General features: G+C 35.0%; 1 protein-coding gene across 4 annotated transcripts in view; it reads left to right on the top strand.

The window, feature by feature from the left end:
* The window catches only part of LOC137852259 (macrophage mannose receptor 1-like), a 34,269-nt gene extending 15,490 nt beyond the window's left edge, over positions 1-18,779 (top strand). For 3 of the 4 annotated variants that reach the window (XM_068673819.1, XM_068673818.1, XM_068673816.1), the window contains 18 exons: positions 150-277; positions 941-1,028; positions 1,618-1,753; positions 2,829-2,867; positions 2,962-3,125; positions 4,139-4,206; positions 4,749-4,849; positions 5,498-5,640; positions 6,853-6,958; positions 7,753-7,949; positions 9,817-9,919; positions 10,606-10,838; positions 12,638-12,803; positions 14,351-14,503; positions 15,744-15,860; positions 16,116-16,280; positions 17,490-17,525; positions 17,889-18,779. In XM_068673819.1, coding sequence (XP_068529920.1) covers positions 150-277; positions 941-1,028; positions 1,618-1,753; positions 2,829-2,867; positions 2,962-3,125; positions 4,139-4,206; positions 4,749-4,849; positions 5,498-5,640; positions 6,853-6,958; positions 7,753-7,949; positions 9,817-9,919; positions 10,606-10,838; positions 12,638-12,803; positions 14,351-14,503; positions 15,744-15,860; positions 16,116-16,280; positions 17,490-17,525; positions 17,889-18,088 — 2,343 coding nt within the window. In that variant the 3' untranslated portion in view covers positions 18,089-18,779. The remainder of the gene's footprint in view (positions 1-149; positions 278-940; positions 1,029-1,617; positions 1,754-2,828; positions 2,868-2,961; positions 3,126-4,138; positions 4,207-4,748; positions 4,850-5,497; positions 5,641-6,852; positions 6,959-7,752; positions 7,950-9,816; positions 9,920-10,605; positions 10,839-12,637; positions 12,804-14,350; positions 14,504-15,743; positions 15,861-16,115; positions 16,281-17,489; positions 17,526-17,888) is intronic. The other variant, XM_068673817.1, reaches the window with a different exon arrangement.
* Positions 18,780-23,464: the final 4,685 nt, after the last annotated feature.

Here is a 23,464-nt window from a genome sequence, read left to right as displayed (position 1 = left end):
TAGGGTTATCCAAGTAACATATTGTTAACCAATGTTATATATGATCTTTTTAATGGAATGTTTTCCCTATTTTTGTCATACATGGCAGTCAGCAGATATATTTTTAACACACTGTAAACATAAAGTTCTACTCTAAAATTTATCTACAGCTTTTTGTTAGAGAAAACAACCAAAAGAAAACATGGTTTGAAGCCCGAGATTTCTGCAGAGAAATAGGAGGAGACTTGGCTGCCATTAATAGTGAAGAAGAGCAAAGAATGATAGAAAACTTAATAATGTGAGTAAAATAATATCTATAAAAGAAAAAAAAATAGGTACCATCTCCAAATACATCTTTGGAGTTGCTAAAATTAATCAAAATCCACAAACTATTAAAATTTAAAAAAGAAACAACAAACAAAACCACCACCACCAACAAAAAAAGATTCAGTTGAATGTTTCTCTTTCAGACTCATTTATAACTTTATTCATTGAACCATTTTGAAAATAAATTGTCACTTCAAGTAAATATAAACATTTCACTCTTCAAAGAACACAGTAATTGCAGCATCAATGAATAAAATCAATATACTGTATATTCAACAAAGCCATTTGCAAAGTGGAAAATTTTAGGTGGTAAGCACTTATTTGCAAAAGAGAGTTAACTGACCAACATCATTTTCTTTTTAAAATTTCAACTATAATTTCTTTTTAGTAATTCAACAGTTTAGTCTTTAAATCCTCAGAAGAACTTATCCTACCCCACCATTACAGACCGAGTACTTATCAGCCAATAGTTGTGACTATTACTTATATTACTATTATTTATACTCTTGGTTTCAAAGTTTTGACTACTCAAAACCTTCAGTAAGTGTGAGTTACTGTCCCACGCAACTTGCAAAACTTAAAACAGCTAATGTGTCCTTTTCTTCCTTAATATATATATTTTTTCACATTCTAGAAAAAAATCTCCATCATCTCAGCCTTTCTGGATAGGTTTACATCTTTTGGATCCTGATGGTGGGTACTCCTGGAGTGACAGATCCCCGGTGAGTGCTCAGACTTTCCAGTTTCTCTTCTGGCTTTTTCAATGTTGGAGTTGTTTACATTACTGGCACAGATGAAGGCTGTATAAGAATTCCCAGAAATGGCTGCCTTACCATTGGGTAACTCATAGTCATTATTCTTCATACTGGTTTGGAAAATAAAAAGACTGATAAACCCCGAGGTAAAACCATCAAAACAGTGCTAACATGGAGTACTAGTTACAGAGACAATTATCTAGGTGACAAATATATGAGAATGGTTTTATTTGTCTGTGGTGATATATTGCAATGTTCCTTTCCTCTGCTTTTGATTTATAGCCTCATTCAATTCCACACCACAGCGAAGAGGTTTCATGTGACTTCTGGCGTCAATTAAATGGTCTATTAAATGCTGTGTAAGATGAGAGACTTTTTTTTTTTTCTCCTACAAAATGCTATATTGATTTAATAGCCCACATAGACTCATGTGAAGCCACATGAGGAAAGTAAGGAGTGGTTTGAAACATTTTGGTGCTACCTCTTTTTCCTTCCAGAGTTCAGCTCTTTTACCTGTAAGATAAGAATAAAAATCAAAGCTGTGTTTATATTGTAGGTGAATTATACAAAAAAACTTTCTTTTGATGACACTGGATTTGAACATTGTGGAGCAATCCATGAAGAGTCTTTCAGGTTATGGATTACCATGCACTGTGAATACAGTCATGACTGGATTTGTGAAATAAAGAAAGGTAGGCTATTTCATAGAATCCCGAGTTGGAAGGGACCCACAAAGATCACTAAGTCCAACTCCTATTTTTTACTCTAAGATCACCTTAGAAAAAGAATTTAAGTTGCATCATGTTGTATCAAAATAGGAAATTTTGCAAGTTGCATGCTTGTAGAAAATTCGGTTGTTTTCACAGAAATTTTACAGAAGGAAAAATAGACCAATATATATCAATATTTTCAGAATACAATGCTTCAACTGATAACTATCAACTTTGTTTTAACATTAAAATGTATTTTTCTTGGATCTCTCAGTTGGCGGGAATTTCCTTGTAGTTGCAGATCTTATGTAGTTACTATCATTTAAATCTTTTAACCAACCAGCAAGAGAATATTTTTATAATGTGACATGATGGTTTTTTACTCAAGCATATATGTCACACACTTCATTTAAAACAATTACAGATACAGCAACACAAAAAACATGATGAAGTCCTGCGGGGGGAAAAAAAGTTACAAAGATGATATTTGTTTTACATTTGTGTAGCTCCTGGCCTTGCATGTTTAGATACATTGCTCCAGTGTCCCATTCACTGTTATATTTTTCCATTTAAGTTATTTCTCAATGGTTCATGGGTTTTCAGTCAAATGTGATTCTCCACAAAGTAGTGGCATGGATAAAAAATAAGTTTCACCAACTTATGAATAGTAAAAAAAAAAATAAAAATATTTGAAGGATAAATTTGTTTAGTATTTGATTTTCTTGCTCAAATTTGACAGCATCTATACAGAATCTTTTATTGTTGTGCAGAGTACACCCACACTGAAGTAGTTTTACTTGTTTGTTTTCTTTCAGAAACAAGAAAGTTTAGCCAACCTTCAAAAGGCACTTACCAAAAGTTTACCAAGACAGAGATGTAGGGCTGAAACACATCCCAAACCTTCCTTCTTACTTTGAACCAAAGATACTGAATAAATATATACTGTATTGATAGAAATTTGAATGTCATTGAGATCATTTCCACTAATTGAACACTTAACATTGGTCAATATTTGGGAAACAATTTACATCTTCATTTCTTTCCCATTTTGTCACAGGGACACCCTTAAAGCCAGAACCTGTGGGTCCTTCTGCCAGTAAGTTTCTGTTTTATTTCCTTGCATCCAAAGGAACAACAGCAACTTTTGTAAGGACTGTGCAGAATACAGAGACTCCTCTTCTGTGTTGCAGTGTATGAAGTCACAGAGGATGGATGGATTATAAAAGGGGTCAAACAGTATTTCTTCAGCACAGAAAGTAGCTCTATGGAAAAAGCCAGAACATTCTGCAGAAACAATCATGGAGATCTTGCTACCATTGGAGATAATAATCAAAGAAAATTTTTGTGGAAATATGTAAGGAGAAAATTAATTTTTTACCATATACATCATATATGCACCCTACTGCATATGTTTGTGAAGTACAGGAGGACATGCTTGTTGCATAATATTACTACATTTTATCAGCAGTAGATTTCAATGTTCAATGAGTTTTGCCCATGACCAAATGTGTATAAGGAGCAATGAACAGGCAGATACTGACAAAACTGTCCTTTTGTCAGGATAGTTCTCATCTAAATCCCATATTCAGAAGTGCAGTGTTATGTGCAGATTTAAGGCTACTGCCAGGGTAGTTCTGAGGGTTACATACCAAAGAAAGATTTGTCCTTCCTCAGGTCAGGGATTGACTTGTAAAAGAATCTGTAACTTCATGAATTAATTTTGCTGCAAAACATATCAAAACCACCCACATATTTCAAGAGCATTGCCTGAGATGATGCTGGTGGGCACATGGTGGGCCATGGCAGGGTCATGCTAACAATCAGGTAGCATAGACATTGGTTCAGACTTCTGCCAGAACTCTGTTTGGTTTATTAATACCAAAGTATTCCCACAACCTCCTTTCTGTGTCACATAATTAGATGTTTTCTTTTATTATGTGTGGGATAGGATATGAAAGGAATAGCGGACAGACAGCTTGAGACACAGGAATTACACAACTGCCTAACTACAGAAAAATTTACGTTTACTTACTGCTAAGTGCCAAATTATTTTATACTGTTTATTTATTTAGTTAGTTTTCTCAAGTGTTCTGTGTGTCTTTCAAAATTGAAAGCACAAACACATTTTGAAAGCTTTGATTATACCACCAGTACAGCAGCCAAAACTAGGGAATCATCAGTAAAAGCAACAAAACAGTATGTGATTTATTATATTTATTTCAACAAGAGTCCTCTCTGGTGACTAGTCATGATCGTTCATAAAACATGTATTCATCTATTTGCTTCAATAGCACAAAATATACACTTTTAAATATCAGATAACTAAGTAAGAGAAAGCACTAACAAAACGTATATTTTTGTGTTTAGATCTTAAAAAATGGCAAATTGGAGTCATATCTCATAGGATTAATTCGGAATGCCGATCAACAGTTTAGGTAGGTATTCAAGTGTTAGACATTGAAACGGGCTGCCCAGGGAAGTGGTGGAGTCACCATCCCTGGAAGTCTTTAAAAGACGTTTAGATGTAGAGCTTAGGGATATGGTTTAGTGGGGACTGTTAGTGATAGGTCAGAGGTTGGACTCGATGATCTTGAGGTCTCTTCCAACCTAGAAATTCTGTGATTCTGTGATTCTGTAATAATTCATAAAATGAAGTTTTGTCCTGCCAGAGTTCCTTCTGCAGGGACACCTGCAAGGAAGTTAAAAGCAGTTTTGGAGAGATATATTGCATATTGAAACGTGTGCTCTCCCTTGGCTTAACTATTTTGTAAAATCACTGGTTTAAATGGCATTTTTATAAGGAATATCCATGCTACAAATACATAGATAAGATCTGTTAAAGATGAAGGTAATTTTGTTCTTGGACTTGGCAGGCAGGATTTTTTTAATCTATTTTTTTTTTAATCCTAGTTTAAAATCGAATTATAGACAGACTCAGCTGTAAATATGTGTGGATTTTTATTTATTTTTTTTTCAGTTGGATGGATGGGAGCCCAGTGTACTATGCAGCTTGGGCAGCAAAGGAACCCAACTTTGCTTATGGTCAAGAAAATTGTGTAGTGTTAAATAAAAAAACTGGTGAGTTACACAACTTTTAAAAAATATTTTTTTTATGGGTGTAATTCTTCCCATGTTTGCTAAATATATTTTGTCAACTTTAATACATTATGTCCCAGTAATCTGAGGGAAAATATACATAATGAAGTGTAGTCATTATAACTGAGGTTAGCTGAGGGGCAACATTTGCCATAAGAGATTTGACATCGATAGGGATTCAAGGATAAAACGGTCATTAATTTTTCAGCTGTACGAGCAGTATGTTCTATTCAAATCAATAGCATATTTTTCTTTCAAAAAAATAATCAGGGAGTATTTAGCAAAAGAATAGAACATATAAGCAAGGACCTAACAGACATATGGAGTTTCACATTTAGTTGTGCTTTCACTGTGAAACTGTTACTTTCCACTAGAAGGTTTGAATATAACAAAGCTGTTTGTGGGTTCACTCAGAGTCACCATTTCAGCCGTATCTTATGGCTACTACAGCCACAGCAGGATCAAAGTCCTCCTGCAAGCAGTGATGGAGGTAGAGTCTAGCTGAAGCACACAGTCTTACGTTCCCAGACAGAGTGCCTTCAATGCTATAAGCATGGAAGCGAGTTCAGTTTTCCACAAATTTCTGTCTTTGAATCAATGTCTTATTATCTATATTTAAACTGATTTCAGGTTTGTGGAATGATGTCAATTGTGGTTTTTCAAATGGCTTTATCTGTGAGAGGCATGGAAGTTTTATAAATGCAACACTTGCTCCAGCAGTAACTTCACCTCCAGGAGGATGTCCTGAAGATTGGCTTTTATTTAAAAATCAGGTATCATAACATGCATCTAAGTGCAATGATATTTGTCCTTGAGAAGATACCTAAAGCTACACAAGGGGTCTTTTGTATTCCAAATATCTTTTGACTGGGATTATCCAAAGTCACGTTAAAAATTTAACCAGCTACCTAATTCTTACAAAATTAAATCATAATTATAGTTATAGATTTTTTTTTGAAGAGTATTAATCTGAGATACACTAGAAAACTGTTGCATAGTATATACTAAAAACAAACTAACAAAAAAACCCTACAACTGAATTCAACTGAAAGCACCAATTGTAGTGTACAGTCAATCATTTGAGCTGGGACAAATCAGAAATAGTGCCTGATTTTTCCAAACTAGCTTCAATGTAATATACTTTCCTCTCCCTAAAAGGGAAAAACTCTGACGAGCTTACTAACCAAGGGCTCTATTTTCTAACATAAAGAATATTGTGTTGAAAGCACCCATATGCCAGTACAGGTTTTTTTTTGTTTTTAATTTTAATTTTAATTTTAAACTTTCATTTTTATTTTTTATTTTTACTTTTACTTTTATTTTTATTTTTATTTTTATTTTTATTTATTTTAACAGTTGTCAGAGTTATTTTCCACAAACTGAGTATGGCATTCTCTGAGAGTGCTACTGGTACAGCAGAGAGGAGAGGGCACATAGGGCACACTCATAATTGCCAAAACTATACCAGGGTGAATGTTTATTGGTAGTGTGGTGACTACATGACTATGCACTTTTAAAGAAATCATAATATACATTTATTTTTAAGAAGCCATCATACATCTCCATTTATAAAAGAGCTAGTAAATGGGAAAGGCTGAATACACACATGAGAATACCATAGGCCAAAACTACTTTTCAGAAAGTTCCGATGATTTCACATGGAGTCCTGGGCTGGGCTTCTCCAGAACAGTTAACACATTAAGTTCTCATCAAGCTCCTACCATGAACTATAGTTTATAAAGCTTATAGTTTATAAAGGTCTGTTTGAATTTTGTTGTGACATTCAGAGTTCCTTTCAAAAAGACATGGTATGGAGTAAATTTAAAAATTATGAATGGTTTTGACTTGGTTACAGAGCTGAGCCCCTGCTACCTCTAGAAAATTCTCTTCTTGTATGATGGGGCTAATTTCTACTTAAACTGGTGCAATGCAAACCTAAATTCCGTTTGGTGTCACTCACTGATGGCCTAACTTGTTTTTCCTAGTGTTACAAATTCTTTGGTTCTTCCTATCAATATTGGCATACTGCAAGTAGAGCTTGTATCAGCCTTGGAGGACACCTGGCTACCATAACAAATGAACAAGTACAAGGTATAGTACAATGACCCTATAGGTAATAGCATTTATTCTGTAGACACTGGTCGTTTTCTGCAAATAAGAACATGGCAAAAAGAGACAGCATGTAAATACAAGTATTTTATAATACACATACTTAACATGAGTTATATGGCCACAGCACAAAACATTTTTTGAAGAACTAGAACTATTTCATGCTAATGATGCTAAAGGTTGCTTCCTCCCATTCCATGCAAACTGCTTTTTGTTATTTGTAGGGTATTAATTACCACAAAATAAAAGATCCAGATGTAGTGTTCATAGAGTTTGACACCAAGAAAAAGAAAGGAACCCATGGTCTGCTTTTGCCAGAAACAGAAAAAGATACTTTATTATACCTCTCTGAAATGACTGCCTAAATTCTGCAAATTAATTCAGCAGTACAATGTCAAATGAGGGCACTTTTTCACCTTAAGTGCATTTCTGGGCTTCCATTTGCAGTTCTGTCAGTCAGTCAGCTCATCCTGAGGGTTGAACTAAAGAAACTCATTAGACAAAATGGCAGTCAGGCAACTTTCTGCCTTTCTGATCTTGCTTTATAGTTCCAAATACTTTCACTCTTTGAGACTTTACATGGGCAAAGGACTAGTATAATATTGACATAATAAATTTTACATAATCAAATTGGGTACATTTCTGATCAAATGCTAATTTAAATGCATTTAAATTACTTCAAAAAATGAACAAAATGCTTAAATACTTGTTTATGAGCTGATGTCTTGACTGATGATATGACATGTTCACCTTTTTTCTATTATTTTTTTTTCCAGCTTTTCTCACTTACCATTTGAAGGATGTTTTTTATGATCCCTGGATTGGCTTGAATGATGTACTCAGTGAACTCAACTTTGTTTGGGCTGATGGAAGGGCTGTCTCATATACAAACTGGGCTCCAGGTTCTCCAAAACGTGTAGAACCCATTTTGTTTGACAGCCTACATCCAGAAGATGGTCGCAATCGGTTACAGGTAAATATCACTCAGAGTTTACCATGAAGTTAAATCTGGAGAGTAATATCATTTCAAGTAAACATCTCATGTTGCTTCAGACTTTGCCTCAGCCTTTTCTCCAAATTGTATGTTTATCTTTAAACTGGGATTAGAAATACAGTGCTTTAATTTTTGAGTCTACAAGCTAACTCAGAGCACAAGAGAATAAGATATCGTTGTAAGATTGCCAAAGAATTTGTAAGTATTCTGAGACAGAATGACAGATAGAATGTTCTTTTTTTTTTTGTAGTAATTTTCTGTTTATTTTGGAGAAAATGTAAATGTAGAATTCGAATTTTACAAGTTAGCATGTTAGAAACATTTTCACATTTGATAAGTTAAATCATGTTTGAAAAAGGAGAGCATGCAAGAGTTCTTTTTTTTTTTTACTTCTTTCACATTTAAAATTGTAACTGAATTGTGAAGGGTTAATAGGTATAAACTATTTTTAGATATCAATAAATTTCTAAAGCAGTTATTACCTAGGTCAACCCCATAACATTGTAAACAAATTAGCTTTCTACAAATTTGAACCACATTTATTTCCATACCTTCCTTTCAAAACTTACCTTTCACTTTCTATGTCACTGTTCTACTTGCTGTCCAACCATCCTTCATTTTGCTATTCACTCCTGCAGAGAAGTCAGAAATAATACTAGAGAACCAGCTAAATCTGCACCTCAGCCAATTCATTCTGCTCCTGCTCATTATGTTCTAGTCAAAGGTGTTCAGAAAGACAATAGGATACAGCACAATACATTGACTAAACTTCACTACAGCTCTAAAAATACTCCTGGGAAATATACAGAAAAAACAAAACACACACACACACAAATAAACAAACCAATCAATCACCACCACAACCACCAAACAGAATACACTAAGTTACATTCTAATTCTCTTCTTCACCTTGAACATATTATCTCCTTCAGAGAATCCTCTTCTGAAAGATCCTGGAACAGGTTCCCCCGGGGAACTGGTCATGGCACCAAGCTTTCTGGAGTTCAAGAAGTGTTTGGACTGATTTTGGGGTAGTCCTGTGTAGAGCCAAGAGTTGGACTCTTTTTGTGTCCCTTCCAACTTAGGTTATTTTTTCATTCTATGATTTCCAAAGGAGTGCAATATTATTGAAAAATAATATTTCAAATATTATTGAAAAAGTTGCTCAAGCTTAAAAAGCAATTGCCCATCTTCTCTACTGTTTCATGATCGGCTTCTTTTCTTCTACCTAATCTTCTTCAGAGTAAGACCACAAAACCCACTAAACCAGGCATTCCTAAACTTTTTGTATGGCAACATAGCAGGCTGTTGCAGATTGTAACTAATTTGAAGTTCCAGCTTCTAAAGCACTCAGCACCTGATCTTCTATAAATAAGAGATATTCTAAGAACTAAAGTTGATGATAACTTACTGTCAAGGATCATCAGTTAGACCCATCTGTAAAGAACAAGCACTATTTGTCTTTGCAAGCCAAATACAAATCATGGTCTTCAATTTTATTTTATTTTTTCATTTTTATTAAAAATATTAGAGCTGTTTATTGAGACAGAAAGTGTGATAAAGTTCTTGAAAATACCAGCATCTTTCAAATATGTCTTCTTGAAAATGATTATATGAACAAGCTGGATGAAAAGATTTGCAAGTACCAAGGTGGAGCTGTCCACCACAGAGGAGGCCAGAAAGGAGAGAAAGGGAAAAACGGAGGGTGTTTCCAGAGCTGTAATAAAAAACCCACAATGTCAGAATTCAAAGGAAAAAAAAGGATTAAACTTCACAGGGTTAGAATACTTTGTTTTATAACTTCTAATATCAATGGATGCTCATACTCCTTCCCTTTCTCCAACAGTATGATTGTGTTGCTCTGAAGAGAGGTCCTCCTGATGATACAGGAAAATGGAGTGATGAGTCATGTTATAAATCCAGTGGGTATATATGCCAGAAGAACAGTGGTGAGTTCTGTATCACTAAATTTGGGATTTATATCACAAAGATTAAAATTAACTTTTTATTTAACATGCATTATGTTACAGTTTGTTTGTTTGTTTTTAGGTAAAATATCAATAAAACAAGAGCCCCTCTTGCATCTCAGTGTTACTTAGCAATGTTGTGGAAAAGGGAATTTAGGAAAGCAAATCAGAAGTTAGAAAAGCAAAATGCTCTTATTTTAATAAGTGTAATTAAATAGCTAAAAACCATAATTACACAATTTAATAATAATCTATAGATGTAAGTGGTAAGTAAGTTTTACATTTATCCAAATAAACCTGACAGTCATGAAGATGCTAAGTCACAAAGAATATTTTGAAAAAGCAGAGCAGGGGTACTATTTTTGACTCATGGTATAAAAGTTACCTCTGCTATGTAAAATTCTGAGAATTTACAACAGTACCAAGTTCCCAGAAGCTGAAAATGTATTTCTTTCATCCAGAAAGCTCATTGCTGTTTTGAAGTTATCTGTTACTTAAAAGGAATTAATGAGAAGATCTATTGAGAACTACTATATGAGGTGTATTCAAATTAGCAATTTTCTAGTAGGTTCATAAATAATATTGTTATTCATTTGCTCAAGTCAAATATATGTTCTCCAGATATAACTGTTCTTGTGTTTTGTTTTTCTTTTCCTTTATTCCTCCAGACCCTAAACTCTTTAAGTCTTCATCAACAGTGTTGGACTTTGCTTTTGACCATTCTGATGGCATTAGCTATTCTGTCACTCGTTCTAGAATGAACTGGGAGGAAGCACAAAAATCCTGCAACAACAATGCCTCGGAACTTGCCAGCATTTTAGATGCATATAGCCAGTCACTGTTGTTCTTAATTGCACAGGAATATGGAGAGCCTCTGTGGATTGGTCTTAACAGCAACATGGTAAGAACACATGCAATACAGATAGTTAAGCTGACACAGAGGCTGAACTTACTGTATGCTTTCATCTTGAAACCTATAGGAATTTCTGCCACTATACTGCAGAAAACAGCATATCAGTGCAGTACCCATCTACATTGGCATTCACCGAAAAGGATGCAGTGGAAACTTTAACAAACTAAGAACTTTTTAAGTGTTTTTTAAGTGTTTTTTAAGTGTTTTAGCACAAGGAAATACTCCTGCAAGCTGGTATTTAACAATGCTTTGTATGGTTTGTAGTCATTTAAAGTCTCTTCTCATGTGTTTTTTTACCTGAGTCATCAGTGACATAATATCTCTGGTTGCATATGAGAGATCTGTGAAGTAATGGTTTTGATATGTGTATCTATGTTCACAAATAATTCCAGAGTAGCATTATTTCTAGTCGCAATGGAAAAATACAATTCTGGACAGAATCAAGGCAAAAATTAATTAAGGGAATCTTTAGTCTATATGATATAACTGTACATATAAAGCAATGGATATATGTTTTCATGGTGTAATTGCTCCCAAGAAAAAATTAGAATATAATGGGAAAAAAAGAAAACAACAAACTTTTCCATCTTTGAGACATATAGACCAGCTGTATGACAGGGGAGGTGAACATTTGGATGGTAGGTGTTATTTTTGACATGCTACACTCTTCCCCATGAATCACAGTCATGATAACTACAACCAAAGCAATGATGATCAGCACTGCTTATTAAGAACACTTCCACCCACACCATCCAGGCCTTTTCATGGTGGTACCAACATGACGGTGGTAAACGGAACAAAAAACTAATTTATGCTTTTACTTATGTCCCCTTTTTATTCACTTCCATTTCCCCAAACTTGAAAAATTGTTCTGAAAAAAGTATCTGTTAGATACTTTTTGTAGGGCAGAAAGAAAATTTGTTTGTGTTCATATTTGTGTATAACAGACACTGCAAATCTTCTTGCAATTAGTGTTTACAAGCACAAAAAGGTGGCAATAGTAAGCTGCCAGGCAGAGAAGGACCTGGGAGTATTGGTTGATAGTCAGCTGAATATGAGCCAGCAGTGTGCTCAGGTGACCAAGAAGGCCAGCAGCATCCTGGCTTGCATAAGAAGCAGTGTGGCCAGCAGGGCTAGGGAAGTGATCGTCCCCCTGTACTCGGCTCTGGTGAGGCCGCACCTCGAGTACTGTGTTCAGTTTTGGACCCCTCGCTACAAGAAGGACATCGAGGTGCTGGAGCAAGTCCAGAGAAGGGCAATGAAGCTGGTGAGGGGCCTGGAGAACAAGTCCTACGAGGAGCGGCTGAGGGAGCTGGGCTTGTTCAGCCTGGAGAAAAGGAGGCTCAGGGGGGACCTTATTGCTTTCTACAGGTACCTTAAAGGAAGCTGTAGCGAGGTGGGTGTTGGTCTGTTCTCCCACGTGCCTGGTGACAGGATGAGGGGGAATGGGCTAAAGTTGCGCCAGGGGAGTTTTAGGTTGGATCTTAGGAAGAACTTCTTTACTGAAAGGGTTGTTAGACATTGGAACGGGCTGCCCAGGGAAGTGGTGGAGTCACCATCCCTGGAGGTCTTTAAAAGACATTTAGATGTAGAGCTTAGTGATATGGTTTAGTGGAGGACTTGTTAGTGTTAGGTCAGAGGTTGGACTCGATGATCTTGAGGTCTCTTCCAACCTAGAAATTCTGTGATTCTGTGATACCAGTTACATGACAGTCCTCTGAGTATCTTGTGTAGTGAATATGTCACCATCAGCAGCCTTGAAATTACAACATGGATTTTACTTCCAGACCAAGGGCACATATCAGTGGACTGACAGATGGAGATTAGTTTACAGCAAGTGGTCCAGTGGAGAACCAAAACAGGCATTAGCATGTGTCTACCTAGATACTGATGGAACCTGGAAGACAGCTTCATGCAGAGAAAAATTCTTTTCTGTCTGTAAAAAATCAGATGGTAAGCATATGTTTTAACTACAGGGTGTGGAGATTTATCAACTGTGTTAATATAATTGTTAATATAACCACTGGAAAAAAAAATATTTGTTTTGCACTAGTTTATAGGAAGGAATAAGCAGCTAACTACTAGATCTAAAAATTGTCTGGAATTCTTCCCAGAAGTAAATCAACCCATACTAATCATTACCAAAATTTCAAGAAAGTGAGGACTCAATGATTTCTTATCTATTCAGTCTGGGAAAAGTCCTTCATGAAATTCTGTATCCAGTTTAAGACACAGAAAAGTTTGAAAGTAGGGTTTTCAGATGACTTGGAAACAAGAATTATAAGGAAAGATTATAACTGGGCTTGTGCAAAAGACTAAGAGAAACCAGGCAATTAATTGTTGGGAATAATTAATTCAACCAGATAATCAATTTTAATTATTGAAAATGAGCCCTAAAGAAATGGAATTAAATTATTCCCTATGTCTGGTATGAGTAGGAAAAGGAGTGACAGACTTAAAGGAAACAGAAAGGAAAGCCTTCAGATTTTAACTGTACAAAAACCTTTAACACAGGACAAAAATATACATAACACAAAATAAAAACAGATCAGGGAGTCTCCATCTCTAGAGGTTGTTAAGAACAGCCATGACAAACATCTGCTAGAAATGATGATATTATATATCAACTTCTTGTCACCTGTTAGCACAAGGATGAATTAAATAAACCGTTGAGGAACTTTCAAGTACAAACACCCAAACTTTCTGTGGAAGTTAGAATAAATATGATTTCACAATTCATCTAAGTATTCTTATGTTTTCTTCAATACTATGAAGATCTTGAACCATTAGAAACATTAAAATTACATACCAAATTACATCCCAAGAAGCTGTAATTTGACAAAAATCATCAGAGTTGATATATAATATCTCTGTCTACTTCAATATTCTGGAAATCTAATTTGAGAGCTGAATGTTCCTTAATGGGGAAAGAAATAGACTGTGGAAGACTCACAGGAAGAAAATGTAATTTGGCAGAACATTTAATTTTCATTCCATCTGCATTTATCTTCTCATCCAAAATCTTCCTATTATATCAGTCACTATGGAACTTATTCAGGATGCAGTTTAATGAAAAATCCTGCAAGCCATGTTAAGTCATATCAACACTTTCTTTCATAATCATAGTTTCTGTTATAAGGTTTTGATGCTGTCAAAAAATGAGACCATAGTATCAAAAGCCATTTTAAAAATAGTGGTTTTAACTAATTAGGCAAATATTTATGCCAGAAAACCAGATGGATATTATATTGATTAGTCACTATAAAAATTGTCATAAGAGAGAATCCATACTTCTTATAGACTAGTGCATCTTCCTAATCACCTTGATTAACAAATATGAAGTAAAATATATGCACAAACAAAGCCATATGAACCCAACATTCTTCATTTCTTCTCTGATGACAAACTTAATGTAATCTTTTTAGTTTTGCCTTACTTATATAATGGGAAACACAAATCTTATAAAATTGTTGGATTCCAACTACCTGATCTCTTACCAGTAATAGCTCCAACTGAGCCCCCTCAGCTTCCTGGAAAATGCCCTGAATCAAAAGGACACAAATCTTGGGTACCTTTCCATGGTCACTGCTATTACTTTGAGGCCACCAGGAAAAAAAGCTGGTCTCAAGCTCATCAGGAATGCATGCGACTAGGTGAGTATTGTGTTTTAGAAAGATTAAAGATGCAATGAAATAGATGAAATAATGGGTGACATTGCTAAGAATGTCTTAGATTACTTTAAAACTTCAAACAATGCTTTTAGATTGCTTTTCTGAGAAAACCATATTTATGCTGTCTCGCAACAGAGCTAAACCTTGTCAGATACAGAGGCATCTTTGATTTCTCAATTACCAGAAGAAAAAAAAAAAAAAAGAAATCCCTACTATTTTTATGAGAATTTGTGATTGGGTAGAGAGAAACTTAATATCCCACAGAGGCACAGACTGCAGTTACCTTCCTTTCCCTAAACAAGAGGGAATCCACACTCAGCGTGAACTAGGATATAAACTAGGAAAGTTTTTCTTGTTATTTCCAGGGCACAGTTTATTAATTGGATTTGACTGGTTGGACAACAAATGAGATAGAAGAGTCACTTGGCTTCCATGAACCAGTAAAACACATTCAGCTGTTCAGCTCCTTCTCTGGAAAAGTCCCCACTGCTATGTGTGATCTGGGGAGAAGAGATGTAGATTAAAGGAGAGATGACACTACTCCACATCTCTGATTTCACTGTTAACTGAGAATTACTGTGAAACAGAATATATTTCAGTGCGAGTAAGAATAGGAAACATCCCATATATCAACACCATATTTCTAAGTGATACTCTTTTAATTGCAAATACCCTGGTAACCAGAATAAAAGATGTAGTTGGATGGTCCATATTCTAGATTCCTATGTTTTTGCCTACACACTACCTGGGCAGGCCAGGAAGGTGATTATTTTCTGATGAACACAACACAGCTTTGTGCTGTTAGGATATATGACAAGTATAACTCAATTTCTAGACATCTTCACATTTCTAATAGCACAGTGCTGCTAAAATGCTGCCTAGCCACTGGCAGGTGACAGCTGGATGCATGGTGCTGACAACATCATATGTATCACATTCAGCCTACCTGCAGTTTGTGGTGTGCTTGGACCTGTCCAAAAGCATTGTAGGAGAGCAGTTTTTCTTCTCTAAATTACCTAGAGACTAAACAAAAATTCCTCTCTTCATACTGACTGGCATCCACACAGTTCAGAGTCCTGCTCAAAATACAATTATAGGGATACAATAACCATAAAAAGATTACTGAACATTATGTGTAAGAATCAGTAATATCTTTTAAGAGTTTTTGACTTAAGCTGCAAGAAAATGAGACATTGTGATGTTTTTTGTTAATACTTTTCAGTTGCTGATCTGGTATCAGTAGGAGACTATACTGAAGCAAACTTTCTGGCAGAAACCATTAAGATTCTTCATGGAAAATCTCCGAACTTTTGGATAGGGCTAAAGAAAAATGACAGAGGTAGTATCTTCAATATTTAATCGTATATTCATATTTCATACAAAATGACTATGCATTATATTAAGAAAACAAACTTGTGTATTTGAAAATATAAATATATATCAAACATATGTTTATTTCAAAGCAGGTTTACATGCACTTAGAACTGTAACTGAAACATTAATCTATTCATACTATATTTTTCTTATTTTCCCTATCAAAATCTGTTCTGTCTAAAGCATTGTTTTATATGTATATGCTCATTTTAAACGTCAGGACAATGGGTATGGACAAAGTCTGCAGTGGATTTTGTCAGCTGGCAAACTGGAGAGCCTTCAAACGACAGGTATAAAGACTGTGGAGAAGTCTGTGCATTGACTGGGCACTGGAAAAGCAATGTCTGTTCTTTCAGAAAAGGATATATCTGTAAAAAAGCAAAAAGTAAGTAACATTTCTAATACACTGTGACTATTAATGTCTTGTAATATATTTAAATTGTATATTGTAGAACGTGTAAAAATGTAAAATATTATAGCTTTATGTGCAAAACCAATAAACTACAATAGCAACATTCATTTGCCAAATACTGAAGAACAGGATACAAATACTTGTCTCAGGAACAGCTGGATATCCCATGTGGCTTCTGACTGCCTCCTCACAAGTCTGCAGCTCCTGCAAGTCCTATAAAATAACTATCAGCCCCGTGCTACTCTCATGCATACTTCAGGTATCTATGTTTAGCAAAAAGAATGGAGGGACACCACTCATTTTTAATAAAAAGAATGTTTTCCTTACAATTTTCCATTAATTATCATGCAGTCTAAGTTCAAAAGCAGTGAGTTTTCTTTCATTTCAACTGAATATATTCTCAGAAAAATCTTGTTCTGATGAGTGCAACGAAAACTCTGTCTGATAATAAATGCCAGATTTGGCGCTTATTTTCATTACTATCGTTTGAACTGATAAAATACCTTCTTGTGGCACTTATCATGTGGTAGAATTATATGTGACATCAGTGTGGCAGAATCAAGTTTAATAAAATGCTAATAATATCTTGATACCAAAATGATCACCTGCAAGAAAATTCAAGGGTTTTATTACCTAAGAAGACTAAATGAAAGTATTCGAGAACATGAACATTTTGTTTGGTAAACTACATATTTCTGTTCCTCTTTCCCTTACTTGATACATTTAGAAAGTACAATTGAAATACGAACCAAATCCACAAGGAGTGGTTGTTTCCAACAGAAGAAGATAAACTCCTTTTCAGCTCATGTAAAGTTCCTCATGATACATTCCTAACTTATAACACCTTAATTCAGGAAATGTTTCCTGTTCCAGAAAACACCTAAAAAATAATATAGATACCATGTTTGTTTCTTCGAAAGAAACATATTTGAAAACACTTTTGGAAGTAACAGAAAACTGACTATAATTTCATTTCTTGTTGGGTATCTTGACTGAGGAGGTCAGATGCTTTTAGAAGAAAGTGCAAAGCATTGTATTAGAGGTTACACACGCTTAGCTCCATTGCCCTGGGAGAGCAGGTGGATTTACGGGTAATTCTCAAGAGCATCCAGACTTTGGAATTTTAAATTGCCTCATTTTTCTAAAGCATTCAGAATAAACATTTTCTTTTCCTTCCAAAAGCTCCTGAAAAGACAGAGATGTCACCAGAAAACACAGGTAAGTAGACTTCCTTTTAAGTAGAACTAAGGAGAAACTCAAATATAACAAGAAAATAATTATATAGTTTCTAAATATTGTTTTTGAGAGTATTTAAAAATAAAAATTCATAAACTTCATCTGTATCTTGGTATAGGAAATACAAGAGATTCTGAATTAAATTGTTTTATGAGTAGACATGATTAATTATATTTTATTCAGTTTTGATGGTAACAACAACTTGTTGAAGGGAAATTCTAATGCTTATTGCATTCTTCTGACTTTTAGTTTAGTGTTGTTTTTTGTTTGTTTGTTTGTTTGTTTTTTATGGATTCTGAAATCTCTTAAAATAAAAGGTATTGATTCCATTTCATCCACTTACAGGAGAGAAAATGGAGAAAGCACTTTCCACTGGCATTACATGGCTGCTTGTTGTACTAGCCCTTTCTATAGTTGTAGCTGGAATTATAGTTTATTTCTACTTGAGGAAGAAAAGACAAAACCAACCATATATTTTAACCAGAATGAGTGGATCAGAAGCAACTGTGGATATACAAGGAAAAGATGCACGTACCAACATGTAGTCTGACAAAATACCCATATGTCCCAAATAACGAAAATCAATCTGTGCAACTCTCAGTGGAATCTTAGGCCAGCTTTGCATTTTCTTACCCAAATAATAGTCTTCTCCCTTCACAGATATAAATTTCATGGATTTATTTAAACATATTCACATATATGTACATTCCCTCCAAAATGCCCTCCAAAATGTTAGTTTCTGCTGTTTCTTTAAGGGGGAGTACAAATACATTTTTCACATAAATGAGCATGGCTAAAAAGTTGGCTCTAGAGGTGTCAGGGCAAAACTCTGACTGATGTTTAATATGTGAAATTGCTTTCTTTAACTCATTTCTCCTTTTTGTATAAAGAGGAAATCATTAATCATATCTTTACATGATTTTTCCTGCTGTATTGCTTCAGTTATGATGAAAAACTGCTCGTTTCAGACTTGCAGCTTCACAGCTTATGATACTATTTTTCATTCATGTAAAACCCACTATAAAACCTGCCTTGATGAACTCAGTATTGCTTTGTTACCAGAAAATAAATATATATATGGAAAACAATTGAAAAGGCTCCTGTATTCCTACTTCTAGTCTGAACTTTGAGAACAATTATGTCATTTTCTACAGCCTTGCATTTTTGCAGTTTTCTGTAAATATAAGCATTTTCCAGCAGGTTCAAATTAATAATAAAAATACAATATTAGATGATTCTGTTGGGTATTATTTTGGTAATGATGCTTGCAGTATGCAATGGAGCTGCATCTTTTTAAATCAAAGAATGTATAACAAATGGCTATCTTATACTGCATTACATAACTCTCCAGTTTAGAGAAATAAAATCACTTGTGTATTTCTTGAAACTGAATTCTTACATTTTTGTTGTAATATCATTTGATAATGTGCTCTACAAGATTCAGAGTTTCTTTAACTGTACACAATAGAGGCATTTTCCTCAGGGGCAGTCTATTATATCATATTTTAAGACATGCAACAACTCTGCTGAGATACAGAAACACCTTGCTGCAAGCTTTGGCGGACAACTGGCACTAGCAGCCTCAGCAAAGAAGTGTCTGGAGGAAGAGGGTTAGAGCACAGGAGCTTTTACCAAGTATCTACAAGGGGAAACAGATGCTCTCCTAGGCCCATCTGTAAGAGCTGTTGTCAGGATTTCTTAAGCTTAAAGTCTCTGACTGACAAAAAGATGATGCAATTAAGGCTCTCTTTTAAAGAGAATAAGTTGTATGTGTGGAATAGGTTTCTACACCTATGTCTTCAGAACACATTTTATTACCTCTACTATTTACCTTTCATCTGGATAGCCAGTAAACAATAAAGTCCCCTAAGTAAAAATATTATTATTAGCAACTTAGAATGGAAGTAGCTCCATCAGGAATACTTTCTTGAGCTGTTTTATCATGAGCAGTCTTAAAACATGGGGCGCCCCTGCTAACTTATGTTTCCTTCTCAGCTTTCATTTTTTCCCCCTGCACTCCTTTGCTGGATAGACAAACCTTACTCTACAGCTCCGTCTGAGTTTGTAAAGGGGTCTTTCCAATCATGGATATTGAAGGATTTCTCAAGACGGTATGACTCTTCCCTTTCTGTATGTCTGCATGACATTACTTAACCAAGAGACGTGATAAAAAAACTGATACCACTACCACCAAAATTATAGGTTATTTAAAGTAAAGATAAAAATGCAGTAAATAAAAAGTAATTATAGAATTACTTTTAAATTTTAAATTTAAGTAATTTTACAATTAAAGCCCTTTGAACACTTTGTAAAACTCTGAGATAAAAACCCTTAAAAAATAATAACAAACTCCCTAAATTACTACAGCAAATCCCATAATACCAACTCACTGCTGTTCTCAGGAGGAAATAGGAAATAGCTCAGAGAACTTTGGATAAAACTGGAATGAGAAAAACACCACCTGCTTCCCATTTAGATGACTGAAGATTAAATTGTTTCCTGGTATGTGTTACATCAATCTGGGAATACAGTTACACTTGCCTTTTTGGATGAGCAAATAGGGAAAGTGCTTTTCCTGTTCTATACTTAAAACCAATATAAGCTGCTGGGTATTATGGTATATATGTCCATCTCAGTGAGCCCCATAATTTAAATTATCTTTCTTAAAAGAAAGACAGCATTTTTAAGAAATGTATAATATAGGGCTCTATTTTTTATTTTTTTTTTTAAGTTATTTGCAGGTTTTATGGTCTGTACCTGTGAAAATTAGGAGCTCATAGTAGTGGTGTTCTGGTGATCAAATTCAGCACAGCCTGGGAGCTCCAGGGAAGGAGCCTGGCTGGTATCACCACCACATGGGAAGAAAGAAGAGCTTGATAGACATGCTGCTCTGCTTATGCCAGCTATCTGTGTATTCACATGAATATCTTTTGATATAGATTTTTACACATTTTTATGTACAGATACTTTGTAGTTCAGTTCAGCATCATGTCTGAACAAGAAATGGACATGATCATGGGCTAGGCATAATGTATGTTGCTGATATCTCTGCAAGAAACCAAAAAACTTCAAAGACTGATCTATGACTTACAGAAAAGGGAATGACAGAAAGCACCCTGGTGACAACAGCAGTGAAAACGGGGCAGAGTGAGCCAGTGCTGCAGTGCCTGTAACTGCATAAGGGACTGAGAGGAAGGCCAAAGCCCTGCCCCAGACCTGCTCATGTGAAGCAGGCACTGTCATCATTACCCATTTCTTGCAGTGTGGGACAGCATCATTATAGCAAAGAAAAAGATCATTCAATCAAATGAGACAAGCCACTGGACAGAGACCTTTGTGCCCAAGCCCTCTGACTCCTCTACACTTGTCTTTCAGACTGGTTATTGGAGATGAATGTTGTACAGGGCAGAGGAGACCTTACCCCTTTGAATACTTTATTCTACTGCTTGTGTCCAAGTCAGATGTCTGCATGTTTCTTGTCAAAAAGACCTTAAAATGCTGTCAGTTCAGATCTTGGGATAAGAAAAATACTGCTTACTATGAATGTCTCAGTTAAATTAGCATCAAAGTGGGGAACATAAGACACTTCACCACTGCTGTTAAATATAAGCATTTATACTGTTATGTATGTATAATTGTGTATGATTGCTTACCTTATTTTTATAAATGAATAATGCTTGATTTTTCCCACTAGTTTCCGAAGCATACATAATCTCCTCTGCAACTAGATTGTGATTGTTTTGTGACAGGAAAATATCATTCAATAATGGAAATACAGAACTCTTAGTCTTCTTGCAGCCAAAGGAGATGTTTTATTTTGTAACCGTGGCTGCAGAAAAGCTGAAATTATATGGTATTCAAAATATCAGAGCAAAACCAGGGGTGTGGATGGAATTACAACTCATTTGTTGTCTCAAAATTACAATGGCAGAATTCTGAGAATTAATATTTTCAGTTTTCTGTGCTAGTTTGGCTTTGCATCTGTTGGAACATTTTCATGTATCCAAGACTGCTGTTGCATGCAGACTAAACTGTTGACACAATGGAAAAAAATTATACAGACAATTGGAGTGGCACTGCTGGACATAGCAGGTTTTATCTGTAAAAGAACACGAAGGAAAGAGTTGTGTTAAATCATGAACACTGATGACGAAAGTCAATATATGCTACTGTAAATACAGGAAAAAGAATAGTGACAGGATGTATCCAGAAACAGCAGCATGTAGTCGCAGTATGCCTGTGCCTTTTATGACATTACATTGCTCTTAAGTACTGAAGTTGGGATCCAATGATCATACAATTGTTATAATGGTGTCAGTAAAATTAATCACAGGTGACCCCCCCCAAGAAAAAAAAAAAATCGATCCCAGTATGCTAATACTTTCAGAATAAATAGCAGTTACAGAATTATTATCATTATTATCATTTTAACTACACAACAATTAAAAATGTTTAGGGTTTTTATGGACTGATACCCCTTCACAAACAATTGTTATTACAAATTTTAAGTAAGACTTTTTAACAGATCTCCTTGTTCTCTACTCCTCTACTTAGAACAATTTTTTATAGGGAGGAAAAAAAAATTAGCTTGTCAAGACTTTATATGGTATTAAAGATGATCACAAATTTCCTTTCTGGGAAATCAGGAAGTTATCTGAGATGTGCTGCAGCTGCCGCTATTCAACTGCATTCTTAACTGCTTTAATATAAGAGAAAAACATGCCCACAAAAGAAAAGCAGAGAAAATGAAAGACGAAAAATGTTACTGCATATAATCACTGTAGCTACTCCAGGAGCTGACAAATCTCCAATACCATTCAGAAGTTTAAACTTTTGCGTCTAGTTTCTTTACAGCAATGCTTCAGAGATGCTGTCTTGATTCACTTAAGTGGATTCTTTTTAAACAGATGGATCATTTCAATACTAGGAAACAGAAAAAGCATGATGGAGAAGAAAGAATCATATGGAAAGAGATGACAATAAGGGCAGTAATTTCACTTTTCTGGTTGCTGTGCTGAGGCCAGCAGAGACGATCATGTTTATGCGTTGCAAGGTAAAGACAGGCAGTATCAGTAGCACCACAGTGAATCATGAGCCTTTGGAGACAGTAAATACAGTGCCCAAGATGATCAAATTTATTCTTCTCTCCCTCCTCCCTTCTGGTATCTGTCTAACTGCAGACCACAAAAGGAGTGATGAAACAATTCATCTTGTTATTTTTCCCATCGATTATGTACACACTAGTTTTAATTAATTATTTTATATTCTGCTGTTTGCTTATTATCTTATTATCTTACCTGTTGTCTTCAGAAGGTAGAGCCTACTTTTATTTTTGCTGACCTTTAAAAACTTCTAATATGTAACAGGCTGAATCACTCCTGGGCCATGTGGTTTACTTTATGAATAATATCAATTTGTACCATGCAAATTCATTCATTACAATTATAAAAATATTTTCAGCCTTTTGCTTATTTAAAGCATTTTAAAGAGAATGTAAACAGAAGCAAAGTGTACCTTTTTTTTTTTTCCTTTTTTTTTTTTTTTTCTTTTCCCTACATATATATTTTAAAGCTTTAAACTTGGACAAAGTATGAAGACTTAATCCAGGTAGTAAATTGGTTTTTAAGACAAACTTGTAATCTTTACAACATACTTACAAATAAACCTACTGTATGTTAAGAAGGAACAGGCAAACACATTCTGTGGAAATGGTTTTAGGCCAGCAACAACTTGTCACAAAAAGAAAAATTCTGGACTCCTTTTCACATAATCTTTCCCTCATTTTTCATTATAATAATTTGCAATGACAACATAATCTCTTTCATGCACAGGCTCAACCACTTAAGACAACTGAATGGAATGAACTCATCCCACATAATTTAGATATGAAATATCTATGTAGTAGCTAAACTACACACCCA

The sequence above is a fragment of the Anas acuta genome, chromosome 2, assembly GCF_963932015.1.
Source record: "Anas acuta chromosome 2, bAnaAcu1.1, whole genome shotgun sequence".
NCBI lineage: Eukaryota > Metazoa > Chordata > Aves > Anseriformes > Anatidae > Anas > Anas acuta.
Note: the sequence above shows the minus strand (reverse complement) of the source record. Positions and strands in the feature narration are given on the sequence as shown.